This window comes from Sparus aurata, chromosome 21 (genome assembly GCF_900880675.1).
Source record: "Sparus aurata chromosome 21, fSpaAur1.1, whole genome shotgun sequence".
Taxonomy (NCBI): Eukaryota; Metazoa; Chordata; class Actinopteri; order Spariformes; family Sparidae; genus Sparus; species Sparus aurata.
This window is the reverse complement of record NC_044207.1, coordinates 14,755,698-14,773,217: the sequence shown is the minus strand read 5'-3', so window position 1 is coordinate 14,773,217 and position 17,520 is coordinate 14,755,698. Positions and strand designations below refer to the sequence as shown.

The following is a 17,520-nucleotide window of genomic DNA, read 5'->3' as shown; positions in this document are numbered from 1 at the left end:
GAATCAGATGAAGAGGAAAGTCAACCACGATATTGGCTGCGGATACCAGGGAAATCCCAAGAGTTATCCTGTACCATACCAAAGAGTTACCTGTGAGACACAAAATAATCCTAAATGGACAGGAGCCTGCTTTGGAGAAACAGCCCCTGTTGAACCTGCATCTGAGAGAGAATGTGTTAATATGGAGGAACTAGAGAGACAAAGTGAAAGCACACCAGGCCCTGGTGAACCCCAGCTTTATGATGAACAGGAGCTGTCTCAGGCTAATGACTCACGCAAAGACGTCCAAGAGACTCAGCTTGACACCCAACCCACATTAAGGAGATCTACCAGAGACAGACACCCTGGCCAGATGTTCACTTACCCCTCACTTGGTCGACCGACCTACCAGCCACGTCTCACGGTGGGTGCCATAGGAACTCAGCCCCCTGTTTACACTCACCAGTATCCCCAGTCCTTCTTTCACTCATTCCAGCCCATGCCCATTATCCATCCCACATACCAGCCCGTAGCTTTTCCCTTGCATTGCTACTGAATGCTTACAACACATTGTGCACATGCATGGTTAGCGAGTAACATGCTTTAGAATTTTGGGTACCCCACAGAAATTTGTTTGATATTATTGAGATTTTGTATTGCTAAGTGGGAGTTTTCAGTTGAATTACTAAGTGTCGGGAGCCACTTTTGTTAGTGGGGGAGTGTGTGGTACACCCCAAAAATATAGTGACCACTCGTGGTGTTTCTTTAAGTTGAAAGATGATGATAAGATGAAAAGTAATTTCCTTTAATTTCTTGGGTCTAATATTCTGCCAAATAATATGGTGAACCGTCTAATTATTTTATTTTTCATCTGTAACAAATGTATGTGGAAAACGTTAGCAGCATACAGGTGGACCATGTGACACAGGAACTATTGTGCCCCAGGTTGTTTTGGGGGGGGATCTCCCGCACGTACCTCAGATGCAACCTGGATGACGAACGGTTAATATGTGTCTTCATTGCTGCTGATCTTCATCTGTATTTTACAGACATCTCTTTTGTTACTTTGGTACCAATCCTGGGACCCGTAACACTCATGACACTTTTTCAACAGTCAGACATCTTCTTATAACCTCCCACTGAAATTGACAAGCCTGCCACAACCCGTTTAAAACAAATTTAAACATATGTGTTCTTTTATTGTTTCATTCAAAAAACACCAAAGTCATTTCCATGTTTCCATATAGTTCTTTATTATATACAGCTAGGATTAATTGGCAGTTGTGATATATGATATTGTGATAAACTTGGCAAGATTTATCCATTCCACAGTGGTTTGTAAAGTTTGTTCAGTGAGCAGCAAAGGATCACTCTTCCCAGGGGCTCATGTCCGTGTCAATGGCTACACAGTTGTACGCAGCGTAACGCAGCTTCTCCTCACAAACTTTAGCGCTGCAGGACCGAACAAATGAGGAGAGGAAAGGACGTGATGCAACAAATGTAATAAAAATTGTTTTCCAAATGTTATCTGCTTTATAAGATCTCGGAGTACATGTGAAAACTAATTATTATATAGTAACAGTCTACATACACAAACATAAAACTTTAGTTTACCTTGGGTAGTTGGGTAAATAAAGAGTACTGGAACACGTGGAGGACTGAGGAAGAGCATCCGTTGTTTCAGAGCTAAAATCGGGAAACAAACAAAATTTCAAAGTAGAGAATGAATGATTAGCTATCGTGCCATTCATTTTTCTGTGATCGCTTTTATTTAACAATGCACTTGCACTGACCCTTGTTTGTCAGGGAAGACGTAGATGGGCGCAGGAAGACGACTTCTCCCAGTTACAAACCTCAGAAATCTGCTGCGATCCTCTGAAAACAAAATTCTAAATCGGTCAGTCAGTCAGTCACAGCCATTAATGTCAGTTCATAGTCCTGATCTCATCTCTATAACAGAGGTGTACTGTACACTTTCAGCACAACAAATACACCTTAACAGTGAACTGACCATTGGTGAAGTTCGTCAGTGCTTCCCATAAGTATTGCACTCTAACGTCACTTTGCTCCAGGTCCTCGTAGTGTGCTGGTAGGGAGACAGAAACAACATTGATGCATTAAGATAAAATGATGTAGAGCCCTTACTAGTGTTTAATTGAAGAAAATCTACAATCAAGCACCTACAGGTCTTTGCTGCCGACATATCTAAAAACAAACATAGTGCCACCTATTCAAACAATAGAAGAAAAGAAAACACGTGTTTATAGTCGAAGGCGAGTTCTTGGCTGCACACTCACTGAGTCGTTTCAGGGCTTCCACAGTGATCTCAGGGTCTCCACACACTTTCTTTTCCACTTCCTGCCAGGTGAGCAGGTCCAGCACTGCTTGAGGGACCACCTTCAACATCCCCGCCTGCATGGCCGCAATCTGTAACACACGTGCACTTCATCAGGTGCTTTATCCAGCAGCTCCATATGCACCATAATTACTGGATGAGTTAGTACTGAAAAATAAAAGCAAGAAACCAAGTCCCACCTGCTGCTTGCTCTCCTCCAGCCGAGCCTTCTGCACCAGGCGGATGAACTCGCTGCGGTCCTCATAACGCACAGCCACATTACTGCCGCCTGGGATGAGATCCACCATCTGGCCATCGCTCAGCAGGGTGGTGTACACCAGCTCCTCACCAAACCTGAACTCAAATGTCTCCTGGTCCATGTTCTCCATGGCCTCCAGCAGGTTTACCTGAGAACACATCCAATTTAAATTCTGGCAATGACTAGAATAAGTTTTAGTCTCTTTAAGCCCCCCAGGATATTTTAAATGCAGAATAACCTATAACACTGAAAGAAAGGCAGAAAAGTAGAAAAAAAGGAAAAGCACAAAAGGTCTCCTTTAAGCAGTTGTTATCATTTCAATGTCCTCACCAGCACAGAGTCGACAGCAGGGAAATCTTTACTCCAGCTGACAGCCTCCCCAGTCAGCTGCTTCCACACCAGCCCAGGCAGAGCCAAGACCTGCAGGATTGCACACAGAAGAGGCCAGAAAATCAGGTCCATCATCTCACATCTACCCAGTCTTACTTCATAGCGATGTTACTGACAAGGTTGAGGATGAGCGTCACTCACCAAGAAGTCTTTTCCTCTGAGAGCAGCTCCCATGAGCTGACCGATCCACTCATACTTCTGGAACTCTTTACAGGACGGGTTAGGAACGTAGTAATCTCTGGCCTCTAGGGACCCCTGAAAGAAGAGCAAGGTGAAGAAAAAGCCACAACCTCTGAAAACACTGAAGTACAACTGAATCTTAACTGCGTGGCGATTACCTGGTTGGACGTGCGGCTGAAGAACGGCAGAGGCATGGGACACTCAGCTGAGCTGGGGCAAAGCTCCTCAGACATGTCAGCCAGGCTGTCCCGAAATCCACCTCCCTGATCAATGATTCCTTCTGCGATGAACTTACATTCCCACCACTGGTCATACCGAGCAGGCCATCTAAAAGAAAAAACAAGAGGAAAGACCCTAGATTATAGCATCCTAGAGTTACTGTCATATTCATGCAAGAAATATCGACACATGAGTCTGAGATGCAAGCCTACAAAAGCTCACCTGTAATCCAAAGTTTTCTCAAATTTGTCAGATGGCTTCAGACCTTCATACACCTGCAAGGAGAGAAATATAAAGCATAAGGTAACAGTAACCACACACATAACTCATCACAGAGTCTGGCAGATGTTAAACTGACATGTTTCCAAAATCAGAATCCTCCCTTCGCACATATAAATCTCATCACATGGAATGAATAAGTAACCTCTATGCTTCACACTTCAAGGCCATTCAAGAGTCTAGTTTGAGGAAGTGATGTCACCATGATTTAAGAGTTTCATACCTGGTTGAGCACAGCGTTCTTGCAGGTGGGGTCCAGAGAGGGGTTGTCTCTGTGCTCCATGGCCAGACGTCTGTTGATGTAGAGTCGGGGCATGAAGTTTGGCTTACTGGTTTCTGAGTCCTTCAGGCACTGTGTGATGAGGGCTGAGCGACGTTTGGACAGCAGCAGGAACTGCTTTATGCTCTAATGGGCACAGAAAAACACACAAGTGAATAAAAAGAATGTTGGTTGGATTTTCACTTCGGACCTTTTTTTAGATAGTGTTTTAATTGTTAGTCTGTGCCAGTATCATTTATTTAAAAGTTTCATGGTAACTCACTTTGATCTGGTTGAAGGTACCCAGACTGTAGTCCCAGGCTGGTACCAAGTGTGGTAGAACACTGTCCAGGAGGCTTATGAACCTGCAGAGAGCGAGACGGAGGAGATTTACCCCTACAAACACTGAGAAATACTTAAATACAATAAAGGCAATTACAGAATTGAATCTAACTTATTTTATTGACTTCTTGAGATGGTTCCCTCTTGATTCCTTGTTGGATCCCTGTTTGTTTACTCCTGGTTCACTCTTAAAATCTCCCTGGTTCCCTTCTGCTTCCCTCCTTTTTCCTGCCTGGTTCCCCTGTTTCCCCCCTGGTTTTCTCCTTGTTCTCTATTGGTTCCCTCTGGTTTCTCTCCTTGTTCCCCCTGGTTCTCTGCAAGTTCCCTCCTGGTTCCCTCTTGGGCCATGTGTTAGTGTGCCCGGGCGGGGGACACATATTTCTTACAAGAAACACAGAGCTGGTGCCAAAAATGTAATTCCACCATGAGTCCCATAGCTAAAAGAACCCTGGCAGTAGATGAATATTGATCTACCTCTGGATGACCAGTGCTCTGCGGTACAGGACGTCAGATGTGTTGCCCTGCAGACGAGGGTAGCGCACCAGGTTACAGGACTGGAAAACATCAGCATTGAGTCCCAAGTCTCTTTCACACGATGACTTGATCTTCAAGCCTCGGATCCGGACGTCTATCCCTTCATCTACAGAACCAAAGGAGAGAAAAAAACATTGTTTAAGCTTCATGGCATCACTACAGAAGTTTTTTTTTAACCAAATCAAGTGTACTGACAAAAATAAATAGAGAAACATGCTTACAAGCCTTACCTCTACATTCCTCAATCCTAATCTCAATTACAGGCAGGTGAGACGTCATATCTTCCAGCACACATACTTCTCCAATCAGGTTGCTGGAGGCAAAAAAGACCAGAAATGTGTAAATTCTTGGTCAACTTCCTACAAATGAAAAGGCTCAATGCAGCAAGCAGATAGGCTTCATAAAACACATTACACTTTTATTTGTCTACTTTTATTAAGAGAAAACACGTCCTGATTCTTTAGCAGAGCTTCATATCATTAACAGGGCTAAACACAATATATCAAGTAGATGTTGGCTTTTAAAGGCACACTTTCTGAATACGGGCTGTGAATTGAGCATTTTGACAATTATCACCTAGACCTGCTTTATAATCCCCAACGATCCTCATTTTTCCAAGACATGGGACCTTTATGTACTGAAAAAAGCATGGTCTCCTAATTCAAAATGAGTAGTATAAGGTCTTCCCCTCTTAAGCTTGTATACCATATTCTGAAGCATATCTGTCACACTCAGGGTATTCTGTGAATTATGTTGAAAAAATCCTCTCTAAATATGCTCACTCGTCTATAGTGACATCACTCAGCTTCTTCAGGTTATCTCCCTCTCCTCCATAAACTGTGACTCGCTTGGGCATGTAGTTGTCATCTGTAGAGTCCACCGTCAAAATCAGCTTACTGAGGAGCAAAAAGGCTTTTCATTATACAGAATAGAGACATGTCCATGATTCATCAACAAGATAAAAGATCAAATGAGGAACATGACATTTAAGCAAACATGACATGTATCGTGGTTTACTGCATGTATACTGTATCAGTGACCATCAATTATTTCCCTCTTGAACAAAATGTAGGCGTGGGACTACATAAGCACATACAGAAAAACGGTACATATAGTTTTATAGTAATAGACTATTACATGTAATAGTATCATATGTATCCGACATCAAGAGATTACTCAAACAAAAATGAACTACAGTAAGGTCAGGGTTTGGATTACAATGAAGATCGTTGAAAAGACTAAATTCTAGTTTGTTTTTGTTTTTTTAAACCTGGGCCCTATGTTTAAGTATTTGTATGTGTAAATGATTAGTAAGCACAAAAGGTTTCTTGAATTCACCCAGTAGATCGTCTCTGCCAGTAGCCGCAACAAGAGCTGCAATAACATCCTTGAAGGCAACTTTAACCACCAAAGTATGTTCACTTGGTGCTTGTTTTTTTCCCTTGACAGTATGAGATTGTTATCTGTCTGACAACATCATAGAAAGGATTACTACAGAAACACCTTTTTTGTTGAAGAGTAAAATCCTTTTTTAAAACAGCCGTTTTATCTTTCTTGCCAAATCCACCAGGCTCTATTTACAAAACCTGTAATTTTATCATCATAAACAAAACTTCATTCAAACTCAATAGAAACTAAATAAAACTCACCAAAAACAACTTTTTTTTTTTGTCTTTTTACACCAACTCCGTTTGTCACTAAACTAACTTTTAATTAACCACTTAGATGTGAAAATATCAGGACAGGGGTGAGAGGGTGGTCAGAAACCAAGAAGCAGTGGGGAGAAAACAGTCTGTGAATTAAGAGTTTATTTTAACCATCAGTGGAAAGACTTACACCGGATGGCTGTGGTGTGCAATGAAGTTACTGTATGTATTGTTACTGTTGTTGTCAGTGGAGTCTTATTAGCTTTGAGGAGAGCGATAGATTAACCGTTTCCCATTAAAAGCAAAGGATTTTACACTCTTAGAAAAAGTTTCTCTCTCTACGGATCCTTTCCATCATGTTGTCAGACATTTAGAAAAACAATCAAGAAGAAGCACTTTCGGCAGACAAACTTTGACAGTCAAACTTGTCCACAAAGATCACGTTGCAGCAGCTGGTTGAGGTGATTTACTGGATCGATAGGGCCCAGGTTTAATAATTCTGGAATTCGCTTTAAACACCTTGAAGTTGTGATTATTCTTTTTTTTTTGTTATTATGAACTGTGTTGTTTGGATCCTTACTTCACTACAGTGCCCCTTTTCATGTGCAGGCGTATCCAGTGTTGTCCCTGCATGCCGTCACTCTCCCAGTAAGTTTCAGTGTCGCCGTCTGTCAGACAGCTCACCCCTCCACTGGGATCATCCTAAAAGGAAATATAAGAAGCGATTTGACATGGGGCATCCCACTCAATGTAACATAATCATTACGTGCCATTTCTGTCAACACGACAAAGGTAACCTGTTATTCAAATAGCTATTTTTGACTGCAAAATGTCACAACCGCAGACTTCAAATCAGACTCAAACTCCTAAATCCCTGCTTTTATGGCAGGACAGAGTGCATGTGACTCACCGAATATGAAGAAACATCGATGCTGGTCACGCACTGTTTCACACTGCCCAGGTTCTCATCCTCTTTCCCTATGTGGTCATAGAAGTAGTGCACCAGGTCCTCGTCACATTCATAGGTCCAGGTAGGAGGAACATACCTAGAGGAGTTAAACAACAGCTTCATTTGACGTTCTGCTGCTATCTGAAGTCTTGAACCTCTAGTTTGACTTAACACAGGCTCACCTTAGCTTCTGGACGGCAGCGTCGTCCCTCTCAGCAATTTTGGGTTTGGAGCCGATGTAAAGCGCATTCTCCACATTCACCACCTTCTCCCACCTGTTGCAGGGCTTGTGGTCGTAGCCGAAGAGCTGCTCTTGTCTGTTGGCGGTCTCAGGTGACTCCACCGGTACCAGCCTGTCACCTCCCTCTGTGTGTTTACACACCAGGATCCAGCCTTCCTCCAGCTCCATGCCTGGACGGTGCTCCTCCATCTGCTCCTGGACACCGACATGGATCATTGAACCAACATGTGTAAATGTAGGACACATTTAAATACACATATAAAAAAGTGACCCCAGCATAAGAAGGCCTCATGACACCACATGAAGGTTTGGCGACCCCTAGTTGGGATTGTGAACCAATGCGTGAAGGCATTAAAAATGACATGATAAGTTGTGTAGTTGTGTGTAACTTGACTGGAGGAACAACAGGTCATCAATTAATTTGAGGGCTGGTCGTCTGATCTTTGGCTTCACTTGTACATGTTAAAGTGTATTGGAGGCTTTGGCCTACATTTTCCGTATTATGGAACTGATGTAAATAAAAGCCACCGACATTAGAAGTTTGCTTTAATGTGGACTGTAAAACAAGAATGAAAACTTTTGTTTCAACATGCTCATAACTGACACATTATCAACTCGCTCCTGCACTTTTATTTTATTATTAAGAGTTCACAGTACATCCAACAAACCCAGTTAGTGTCTGTAACAGTATATCTTTTGGAGGGTTGCCACATAACCTCTCCCATATATCTTTGGACTGTGGAGGGAATGTGCAAAGACGCCACTACAGACAAAAGCTGGTCAGTTGTGGATTCAAACCCAGGACCTTCTTGCTGTGACATGAACTCTACTATTTAAAATAAATTCCACAACATTTTCTACAATTTAGAAGTAGCTTGCCAAAGCATGTCTATCCTTTCTGTCCTTTCAAATAACATAGAAACCCCAGTCTTTGGACAAGATAATTTAGATATCGTGATGTTACCTTGATATGAAGACAATTATGAAGATAATGAAGACAAGCGCATCTCAGGGCTGCAACTGACAATTATTTTCATTGTTGATTAATCAGTTAATTGTTTGGTCCAGATATAATGTAAGAAAAGGGAGAAAAATGTCAATCAGTGTTTTCCAAAACCCAAGATGACGTCTTGCTTTGTCCACAACCAGAAGATGCACATTTAATAAACATTTTTTAATTCTGTTTCTCAATAAATGACTTGAACTGATTAATCCTTTATGATAATGGTTGGCGATTAATTTAATAGCTGACAACTAAACAGCACCCAAGAGTAAATTATTTTGATGTGGTGCAAAAAACAGACATCCAAGTCTGGGCTATATCCAGCCATCCAGAATATATATGAATTGTGGCCCACGATTTGGGCCAGTTCTGGTTTATTCGGTTCTTGGGTGACATGGGGCCATGGTGTGGTCTGCTTGTGGCTCAGATCTGGCAAACAGGAGTGGACCCCCAAAGTGCCAATGTGCCATCATTCCATGCTGTACGTGGGCCAGGTGAATGTATCTGATGTGGGTTAGATCTGGGCCACAGCAATTTTGCCGTCTTGGGTAAAACTGTAAAATGCTTTTCATCTGTTACACATCTTTGTCACTTTGTGTTTGATAACCACATTATTTGAGGGATCGTTGCAAAATATGTGTGTTTATCAACCGATATTGATATTGGAATCTGTTACTTCCCTAATATCAGTGTTGGTCCAGCTATCACCCGGGTTCTAGTTTGAGGAGCGTGCTCATCATCATTGTTCAGAGTAAACCTCCTTTATTGCTAACGTGTCTTTGGAGAGAGACAGGAGCTTACCTTAATGATTTTGACCCAAAGGCCCTGGCTGTTGCGGTATTCTTCCCCTGTTGTCCGGATACATGTCCCTTTCTTTGGTTCAATGTTGTACTTGCATAATTTCTTTATATGTGGGGTTTGGTGTGGATTCTCAAAGACGGAGACGAGCGTTTTTCCGACGGTGGAGCCTCCTGCTGATGGTCCGGAGGAGGCTGAGGAAGTGGACGATGAATCCTTGCAGATTTTGTAGCACACCTCTCTGGGGACGTAACACAGGCACTCCGGCACCGGCTCGCTCTTCTTAAAACACTCGATGCACCTGTTCAAGAAGCGGATCCTGCCGAGCAGCAGGTGAGGGTTGTCGCCCAGAGCCATGGTGGTGATGGAGGTGACAGTCAGCAGCTCAGCAGCAGGGGGGCGTCAGCTGACATTACACCACTGTCCTGCCTTTGTTTTCTGCCTGGTGCAGAGGGGATGCTCCTGTCAAACAAAACAAACAAAACCGAATATTCGTGAATAACAGAGGCTCCAATGAACAGCATCCAAATCCAGTGAATTTGTGTAATTTCCAGCTTTTTTTCATTGGGAGTGTAAGGGTACGGTGTGGAAAAGGTAAAAAAATCTGACCAAAGTTCGCTGACAGTGAGAAAACTCTCTACTCCTTCCTTAATCCATTAGAGTAAGCTAACATTAGCAAGCTAGCTAGGTTTTAAGTAAATAAGCGTCACCTGCAGCGTTTACGACAGCTCATATCGTATTCAGAAAGTGTACAGAGAAATTTAACACAGGCTACAAGTCAGAGTTATGTCTAGAAAGTTATTTTGTATGTACCTTTACCGCCAACAAGTATTTAAAATGTGAAACTCATCTACCGTTGAGGGTTTCTTGGAGTTCTGACAACGCGGAAGCGCAGAAGATGCCTTTTGACCCTCTCGCACTTCCGTCATTTGTACTTCAAAATAAAAGTCATACAACTAAAATTCATGATTTTTCCATACACATGTTTAAAACAGTACATTGTTGTATACTCAGCTACGTTTGCACACAGCTAGTGTGTGATGGCTGAATTTTTACCTAGTTTAACAGCGAGTGTACAAAATAAGATCCAGCTTCTGTTTTGTATTTTATTTTACTCTTTTCAATGTGCAGGCAGACCACGTGGATTCAGGTAAAAGCATGCAGTGACCCTTTGTAGACTGTATGCTGTTTTTTATGCGGAAGTGCTGGAAGTGGACCACAGTTACTCTCTTTCTTGCATAGAGTTTTGATGAATTTGTGTTTCCATTTTATGCTGCTTTACATTAATGCGTTCCCTGCTGGAAAAACCAGCATAGGCCAGCACCTTTACACAACATATGCTGGTGTTTTGGTGCTGGTCTATGCTGTTTTTCCCAACAGGGTTACTACCCTTCAGAGGAAAAAAAACACTACACCTCTAAATGCACACAATTATTTCACAGCCATAGTTTCTTGCGGTTAAAACTTTACTTTTATAAAAAAACACATGATCATCTTTTCAAATTTGATGCATCTTTGTGGATTGAGGGACACAATAGTATGTAAAGAACTCCAGATTAGCTCAATATCAACCAGCTACAGCAGGAAAATGCTGCTTATCAGTAATGATTTCCCAAGAATATAATACTGAACATACTACGAGGGGCCCTTCTAAACACATATTTTGATCATTTCATACACCATTTTTCTGCAGACTATATATAAAACCAGTGACTGGTCCCGTGCACCAATGCATCTGCTGTTATGTCTGTGGACAATACCATGTTTATGATATGTGCTTGGCTTATACATTTGAATATAGAATGATTAAAATCACAAAGGATAGATGTGGGTGACTTAATCATTCTGAAGTCATTTTAAATCTGTCAAAATGTGAATGTCCTCAATTATGAATCAAGATCAACTATATAATGTAAATGAAAAATTAAAGCATTGAATTGTCACAATAATTTTCATATACAAAAATGATTGTATATGAAAAAAGTGTTTTATTTCACAACATATTTCAGTTGTCTTCAATCAAAAACAGTTTATACAATAAGAGCAATGGTTCAGTCACACAGATTGAAACAATAGTTTTCACTAGATGTGTTCCACTACAACTTGAATGAAGGCCTTTTCTTGTTCATCGCAGTTGTTGACATCAATGTTATCCTCAGCATCAGCATCATCCTCCTCATTTGGGTGTGACGAGACGTCCACCAGAGAAGGGAGGCTCCCACCTCGCAGGATACCTTTGCCCCTCTGCAGAAGACCGTTGAGACCATCACCCAGAGAGCCCTTCAGAGGTAAATATTGTTTCTTTCCAGGAGTGTCTACAGGCTGGTGAATCTCAAGATCCTCTGCACTCATTCTGCAGATATGACAGACATTTTAAACTCAGGTAATTGCAGTGGTGTTGATTTTACTGGACTGTGCAGCAGCAAAGAAAAGGCACTGAAACTAGGTCACCTCATGTCAAAGGTGGAGCCCTTGAAGGCCGGCCTGAGAGACTCTGCTGCTGTCGACAAAGTGTAAGGGATGGAAAAATGTCTCTGCGCCCAGTGCTTGTCCTTCACAATTGGAGCCAAGTTCTGATACATATCATCTACAGCCAGCATTGACACCTTCAGGACAGAGAGACAGATTTTAAATGATTGCAGTTTAAAATGACTGACAGGCTTTTCAAGGGCTCAAATTGTAGCGATATCTTGAAGGGACAACCTCAATGTTTCGGTCAATCAGCTGGTTGGTTTCAAAGTCATCATCGTCCTCACCAAATGGATTGATGATCAGCTCCCCCACCTACAGAGTGGAAAAGGAATGCTCTTTCGTGACAAAATCGAAAGAAAATATATTTTGCACAAGTGAAACATGGATCTGTCTCACCTTGAGCCAGCCAGCGTAGAAGAAGAACTGCAGTAGGGTGAAAACAGGGACGTACATGTCCAGATTGTGACCCTTGTATCCCTTCTCAGGATTCAGAAATTGACGGCCAATCACGCAGAAGGCAAAGAAAGAGTAAACTGCGACTGTAACCACCTGAAGAAGAAACAAGGTACTGATCACGTCTAAAGACTTTGGGGGTTTTTTGGGATCAAAGTGTGAAAGATAAAGAAGATAACTGGCCATGAAATTACGTAAAAATACATTTTGTTGATTTGGTCTTGTACTACCCCTCATGCAGGGAATGTATATTTAATACCGTACTTAAGTGCAAAATATTGAGGTACTTGTACTTTACTTCTATATATCCATTTTCTGCTATTTTGTGCTTTTCCTCCACTACATTTATTTGATAGCTTTAGTTACTTGTGACTTTACAGATGACATGCTGCATTAGAACCACAGCAGCACATTATCAAACATTTTTAAAATCAACAATCAGATTTAAAAAAAAACAAAAAAAACAATACTGATTTCAGTAATCAGAAAAATTCTGAATATTGGATCAGATAATCGACCAGGCCGATAATCGATCGACCCCTAATATACAGTATACACAGTATATGCATGCAAATATAATATAATAGTAGTATAGTATAAAATATAGTATAGTATAATTTACTTATATAGAAAAATTACTTTTCATACTCATACATACATACATTTCATACATTTAATTTCAGATGCTTTCAGACTTTAACTCAATTACTATTTCAATTACTACTACCTTTAACAAAGTAAAGTAAGTGATACCTTTACTTTTACTCAAGTATAGCTCTTGAGTACTTTTTACAACACTGCCCTCAAGCTCCTGATCCTACCTGAGTGTAGACCAGGGGGATGCTTATCCAGTCATAGTGGAACAGGAGGCTGCACTTGGCTCTGTATTTATTCAGCTCCTGCAGGTAAACATTCATATTTTCCTTTTATAAATACAATTAGTTAAACAGAATGTGTATATAATGCGTATTTCTCTTTCTCACATATAGTAAAGTAAGTGTAAAGAAACTCTCACGTCCATCAGTAGTCTCAAAGCGATGTCATCCCTCACTCGACCCTCCTCTCTCGCTCTGGACGCCAGGTTTGAGAACCAAGTCAGAGGTATCCAATACTTGTTGAAATCAGAGTGAAGCGACTCAAAAAGTTTAAGCTCGTGTGTTGTCATAAATCCTGCGCAGATAAGAGACAGTTTGGTACCACTTGGGTGGATGTAATATAAATATTGCTGAATTGCTGTCAACTGTCAGCCAGGGTGCAGCCTGTTTATGGTGACTGGACTTTTACACAGTCAGGGCCTCTCAGTTCCAAACCTCCTGTCTGAAGATTGGAGGCAGAATCAGTAACATCTTTTAAGTCAATCCTCAAAACGTGTCTTTTTAGAAAATCTTCTTACAATGCTAGCACAGGAGTTTTACTTCCAACATGTCCATTTGTTCTTTTGTCAGCGGGATCACACAAAAACTACCTGATGGATTTTCCCCAAACTCGGATGGAGGACGGATCTCAATCGAGAATAGACCCTATTAACTTTCTGTGTGGATCCTGATTAAAGGATAGATCCAGGAACTGGAGATAGGGCGTCTTCTAGTCTGATAAAGTATATGATCTACTGCTTTCAACTGTTTCCTGTTTGTGACACACACAAAAAAAACAGACAGGCCAATTTTTCTCCTGGCAGTGTGAAAAAGTCAAATGCCATGTTAAAAAAATCCTGCAAATACAGACACACAATTTTGGTGTAAAGTGGTATCAGACGACTCAACTCATCAATCATTATCTTTCTCCTGTTGCTTCAAATCAGTCAGTTAAAGGGCACCCCCTCTTTTTGTTTTCTTAAACTGTCTCTGGTCTTGGAAATTCTCCACTAAAATGAAACTGAGAAGTTTAATTTCTCTCCTTACCAGCCTCGACTATGTGCTCCAGAGTTGGAAAACGCTTGAGGACTCGTGTGCTAATGGATCGCAGAATAAGAACTGAGGATAAGTTGGCATATCTCATGAGTGTCCGTCGCAGCAGACGACCCCTCTGGTCTGTCCCGTGGACGTTCCCAGACACCACCATCATCAGATTGTCAGGCAGCGGGAAGCTGGTGTACTGACCCCACCAACGATTAAAGGCCATGGTCACATAGAAACCTGTGTCACAAAAGCATTAATTATGGTGACTCATCTTCAGATTTTGCCAGGACAGAGTTCAGTCGGACTCACCCAACACGAACAGGACTGGGATGAAGCTGGTGTTGGTGAACTGATCACAGTAAAGGGCAACACGCTCAAACAGATCCTGCTGCCTTGGTGAGAGCATGAACCTGCAGAGAGGAAAATAAAACTTTAACTGATGGCCACAATCACAATCAGACTGCAGCTAACTGAAGATTTAAAATCATTTACCTGTAAAACAGACTGACAAACAGGTAAACCCCACAAAACACCAGAAGCTCTTTGTACAGCAGCCTGTAGATGCTTCCCTTCCACCTGAACAGAAGCTTGGAGAAGCCCCCAAATCTCGCATTGGCCACTTCAAGGGTGTAAGAAACTGTCATGTCTGCGTTTGTTCTGCGTCCAAACGGCAGAAATTCCTATACAATGTAGAGAAGAATGTAGAAATCTAAAGGAAGGAATTTCTGTTGATACATACATTTTATTACAACCATCTCATAACAAATATCTAAAGATGTGTCTTACCTGTGAGGGCAGGTGTGTCACCTGGTCCTGTGTCGAGTCCTGCTGACCTGAGAAGAAAAGTTCCTCCTCTGGGTCTCAATTTAAACCTCTCTGCTGTGCTGCCATAAATGAACATCTTAGATTTATTACCTGGGAACCTGAAGCCCAGGAGATACACACCTACAGTTACAGAGTACCTGAAACAACCTGTCAACAAAGTATGTCGATTTTTTATTTCACTCACATGTTAATAAGTATTGATTATTGTTCAGTAAATTCTTTGGAGATGGTAACAGATGATTAGGTAGTTTGTGTGTTCCCTCACAAAGCTGAACAAAAAAACAAAAAAATGTTAATGTGTATTTCATACATACATAAACCAACTCACATGCATACACATAAATGCACATTATGTACAAATTTACCCTCATTTGTTACCGCTAACCATAGCTGCCATTAGCTAGTTAGCTTAATTAGCCATGCAGTTGGCCTAGTGCCTACGAAGACAGTCTGATTTACAATATGAAGTTAGAAAGTCAGTCACAGCCAGGGGCGCTAAGAGGACAGTCATAATGACGTCATAGTAAATAGTGTGCAACATTAATATTTGTTGTATGAACTTGAGTGGGCGAAATAGTCGTTAACAATTTAAAGTCATTTGAGATGTTTTTGCACTAAAGCAGGCGGCAAACTTGAACACCAACATGAAAAAAAACTGCTCAAAGTTGAGTGTTGTTTGGCATATAAAATACATTAATTATATATTTTTGTGTAGAAATAGATGTATTTATTTGCATATAAAGGAGGAAGTGAGATCCAGTCACATGCTTTTAATCAATTCATGGTTTTTATCATGCTTTGTTTAAGCAGCCCTACTTCCTGTGATGTTATGTTGTTGTTGTTTACATTTTAAAACAAGTCCCCATCTTCAGTGGTTTAGGAGAATGCTGCAACGCTGTTCCACTGTAAATCTTCATAAATGTTTGCAGCCTATAAAACTTACCCAACTTTTCTATGTCTGAATTTGCTTCTTTTTTTTTTCTTTTACTTATTCTTAAACCTGTATGTAGATCTCTAGAAGAAGTCTTGTGTCATCCTCTTTAGTCTGTGTTATATATTTATAATCATGTTTAATGATTTGTTGATGTGGTGCGGCCGTCTTGGTGAAGACACTGTCACATACCGTACAAATCTCTGTTGACAAGACCATTCCAGATGCTACGGAAATCAACTAAGTACTTTGAACCTGTTATGTAAATCTAATACCCCTGTCATAGAAAATCAAATAAAACACACACAGATTGATTGCCCAGCAGAGGCTCCTCACTGTGATTTACTGTTCTGGCCATCAATGACTGTGATAACAGCGGCCCAGACATCTTTACAGTGTGATGCAGACGGGTACACTGTCCCATGGGTCCATCCCACTCACCTCTCAGTCTTTGTCATTGGCTGCCCTGCTCTGCTCGCTTGTTTGTTTTTCACATCGTTACAGCAGCGCATTGTAAATCAAACTCTCCTTTTCCAGCCGTGTTTTATCCTTTGACTCTGTTTGCTCTCCCCAGGCAGGATATTTATGAGGGTCATCAATCCTCCATCAGCGCCCGGACATCGGTGATGTGGACTTCCCAATTCTTTTATCTGAATCTCACTTTAGCTTATTTCATGTATTACTAATAGATTAACGTGTTCATCAAAATAACTTGCTCTCAGTGTCTTTTAATGGTAGTTTCCATTCCTGTCACTAGATGGTGCTCTGTTGAGGAGCAGCAGGGCTCTCAGCCTCAGCCCCGAGGCCTCCCAGTCTGTATTTACCTCATAAACAAAGACACCCAAAGACTCTTTTATTGACAGAAAACAGTAAAAGAACACCTGACATATTTAATAGCTTGTAAGACTGTCCATGTGTAATGCCAATCATCTATTTAGCTGTTAGTACAGCACACTTTTTTCCTGAAATTTCTTGTTTATCTGTCATGTTTTCATTTAATTCTCCTCTCAGTTCATATTTTTGTGCTTAAATTATGTGAGACAATGTCTCTTTTTGACCACGTTACGAGGATTTTCCCTTGGTATGTTTTTTTTGTCTCCATCCTGTGTAAATCAGTGGTGGATCTGTCATCTAGATTTAGATGAGATACACTCCCAGATTAGCATCCATGGTCCCCCCAGCAACTGTTCCTGCCCAGTCATTTCCTGTCCTCAGCTACTGGATCTACTGGTCGGGGCTCAGACCTCTGAGAACAGGACAGAGTGAGCAGCTCAGTGCTGATCGTTTGGGTAACCTAATGCGGTAATTACAACTTCCCACGGTGAGTGAAATTAGAGCTCAATAGAAAAGTGGGATTTCAGGTAGCTGGGTCATTATCGGGGCAGAAAGAGCCGAGAGGCCACAGAGAAAGACTGAATGAAAAGATCTGGAGCATGTTCTCAAAAATGCAGCGAGCTAAGAACACAGTTTGTTTTTTCTTTGTTTGTGGTGTAAATTTTCATCACGATACATAATCCAGAGGCAGAAA

The 17,520-nt window shown here is 41.3% G+C and overlaps 2 protein-coding genes and 1 long non-coding RNA gene across 4 annotated transcripts; 1 reads left to right on the top strand and 2 right to left on the bottom strand.

The window, feature by feature from the left end:
- Window positions 1-1,207: 1,207 nt before the first annotated feature.
- On the bottom strand, window positions 1,208-10,333 carry hectd3 (HECT domain containing 3). Of its 2 annotated transcripts, none has more exons than XM_030403846.1 (20): window positions 10,268-10,333; window positions 9,417-9,875; window positions 7,554-7,807; window positions 7,333-7,468; window positions 7,003-7,124; window positions 5,559-5,672; window positions 5,007-5,089; window positions 4,717-4,882; window positions 4,184-4,265; window positions 3,865-4,047; window positions 3,585-3,637; window positions 3,302-3,470; window positions 3,105-3,218; window positions 2,904-2,993; window positions 2,515-2,721; window positions 2,277-2,406; window positions 1,991-2,065; window positions 1,773-1,854; window positions 1,594-1,665; window positions 1,208-1,431 (listed from the first exon to the last, which is right to left on the bottom strand). In XM_030403846.1, exons 2-20 carry the CDS (start codon window positions 9,768-9,770, stop codon window positions 1,347-1,349), a joined length of 2,571 nt encoding a protein of 856 aa, XP_030259706.1. In that variant the 5' UTR covers window positions 9,771-9,875; window positions 10,268-10,333; the 3' UTR covers window positions 1,208-1,346. The 2 variants fall into 2 exon arrangements, with proteins under 2 accessions (XP_030259706.1, XP_030259705.1); XM_030403845.1 differs by having other exon boundaries at window positions 10,227-10,316.
- Window positions 10,334-10,403: 70 nt separating this feature from the next.
- LOC115573177 (uncharacterized) lies at window positions 10,404-12,839 on the top strand. The gene is made up of 3 exons (XR_003982233.1): window positions 10,404-10,563; window positions 11,573-11,701; window positions 12,371-12,839. It is a non-coding gene; the product is annotated as an uncharacterized LOC115573177 (long non-coding RNA).
- On the bottom strand, window positions 11,346-15,090 carry best4 (bestrophin 4). The gene is made up of 10 exons (XM_030403847.1): window positions 15,023-15,090; window positions 14,729-14,916; window positions 14,546-14,646; window positions 14,240-14,473; window positions 13,354-13,508; window positions 13,160-13,237; window positions 12,282-12,434; window positions 12,117-12,197; window positions 11,865-12,019; window positions 11,346-11,766 (listed from the first exon to the last, which is right to left on the bottom strand). Exons 2-10 carry the CDS (start codon window positions 14,878-14,880, stop codon window positions 11,496-11,498), a joined length of 1,380 nt encoding a protein of 459 aa, XP_030259707.1. The 5' UTR covers window positions 14,881-14,916; window positions 15,023-15,090; the 3' UTR covers window positions 11,346-11,495.
- Between the last annotated feature and the right edge of the window lie 2,430 nt (window positions 15,091-17,520).

What these genes read in the sequence shown, in the direction of transcription:
- hectd3 (XM_030403846.1), bottom strand. Translation starts at nt 9,770, where the DNA reads ATGGCTCTGGGCGACAACCCTCACCTGCTGCTCGGCAGGATCCGCTTC. An exon ending in AGTGATGTCACTATAGACGA is followed by an intron (nt 5,090 to 5,558) that starts GTGAGCATATTT and finishes TTTTGCCTCCAG; the next exon opens with CAACCTGATTGGAGAAGTAT. An exon ending in TCAGAGGAAAAGACTTCTTG is followed by an intron (nt 2,994 to 3,104) that starts GTGAGTGACGCT and finishes GCAATCCTGCAG; the next exon opens with GTCTTGGCTCTGCCTGGGCT.
- best4 (XM_030403847.1), bottom strand. Translation starts at nt 14,880, where the DNA reads ATGACAGTTTCTTACACCCTTGAAGTGGCCAATGCGAGATTTGGGGGC. An exon ending in GGAGCACATAGTCGAGGCTG is followed by an intron (nt 13,509 to 14,239) that starts GTAAGGAGAGAA and finishes TTATCTGCGCAG; the next exon opens with GATTTATGACAACACACGAG. An exon ending in TGATTGACCGAAACATTGAG is followed by an intron (nt 12,020 to 12,116) that starts GTTGTCCCTTCA and finishes TCTGTCCTGAAG; the next exon opens with GTGTCAATGCTGGCTGTAGA.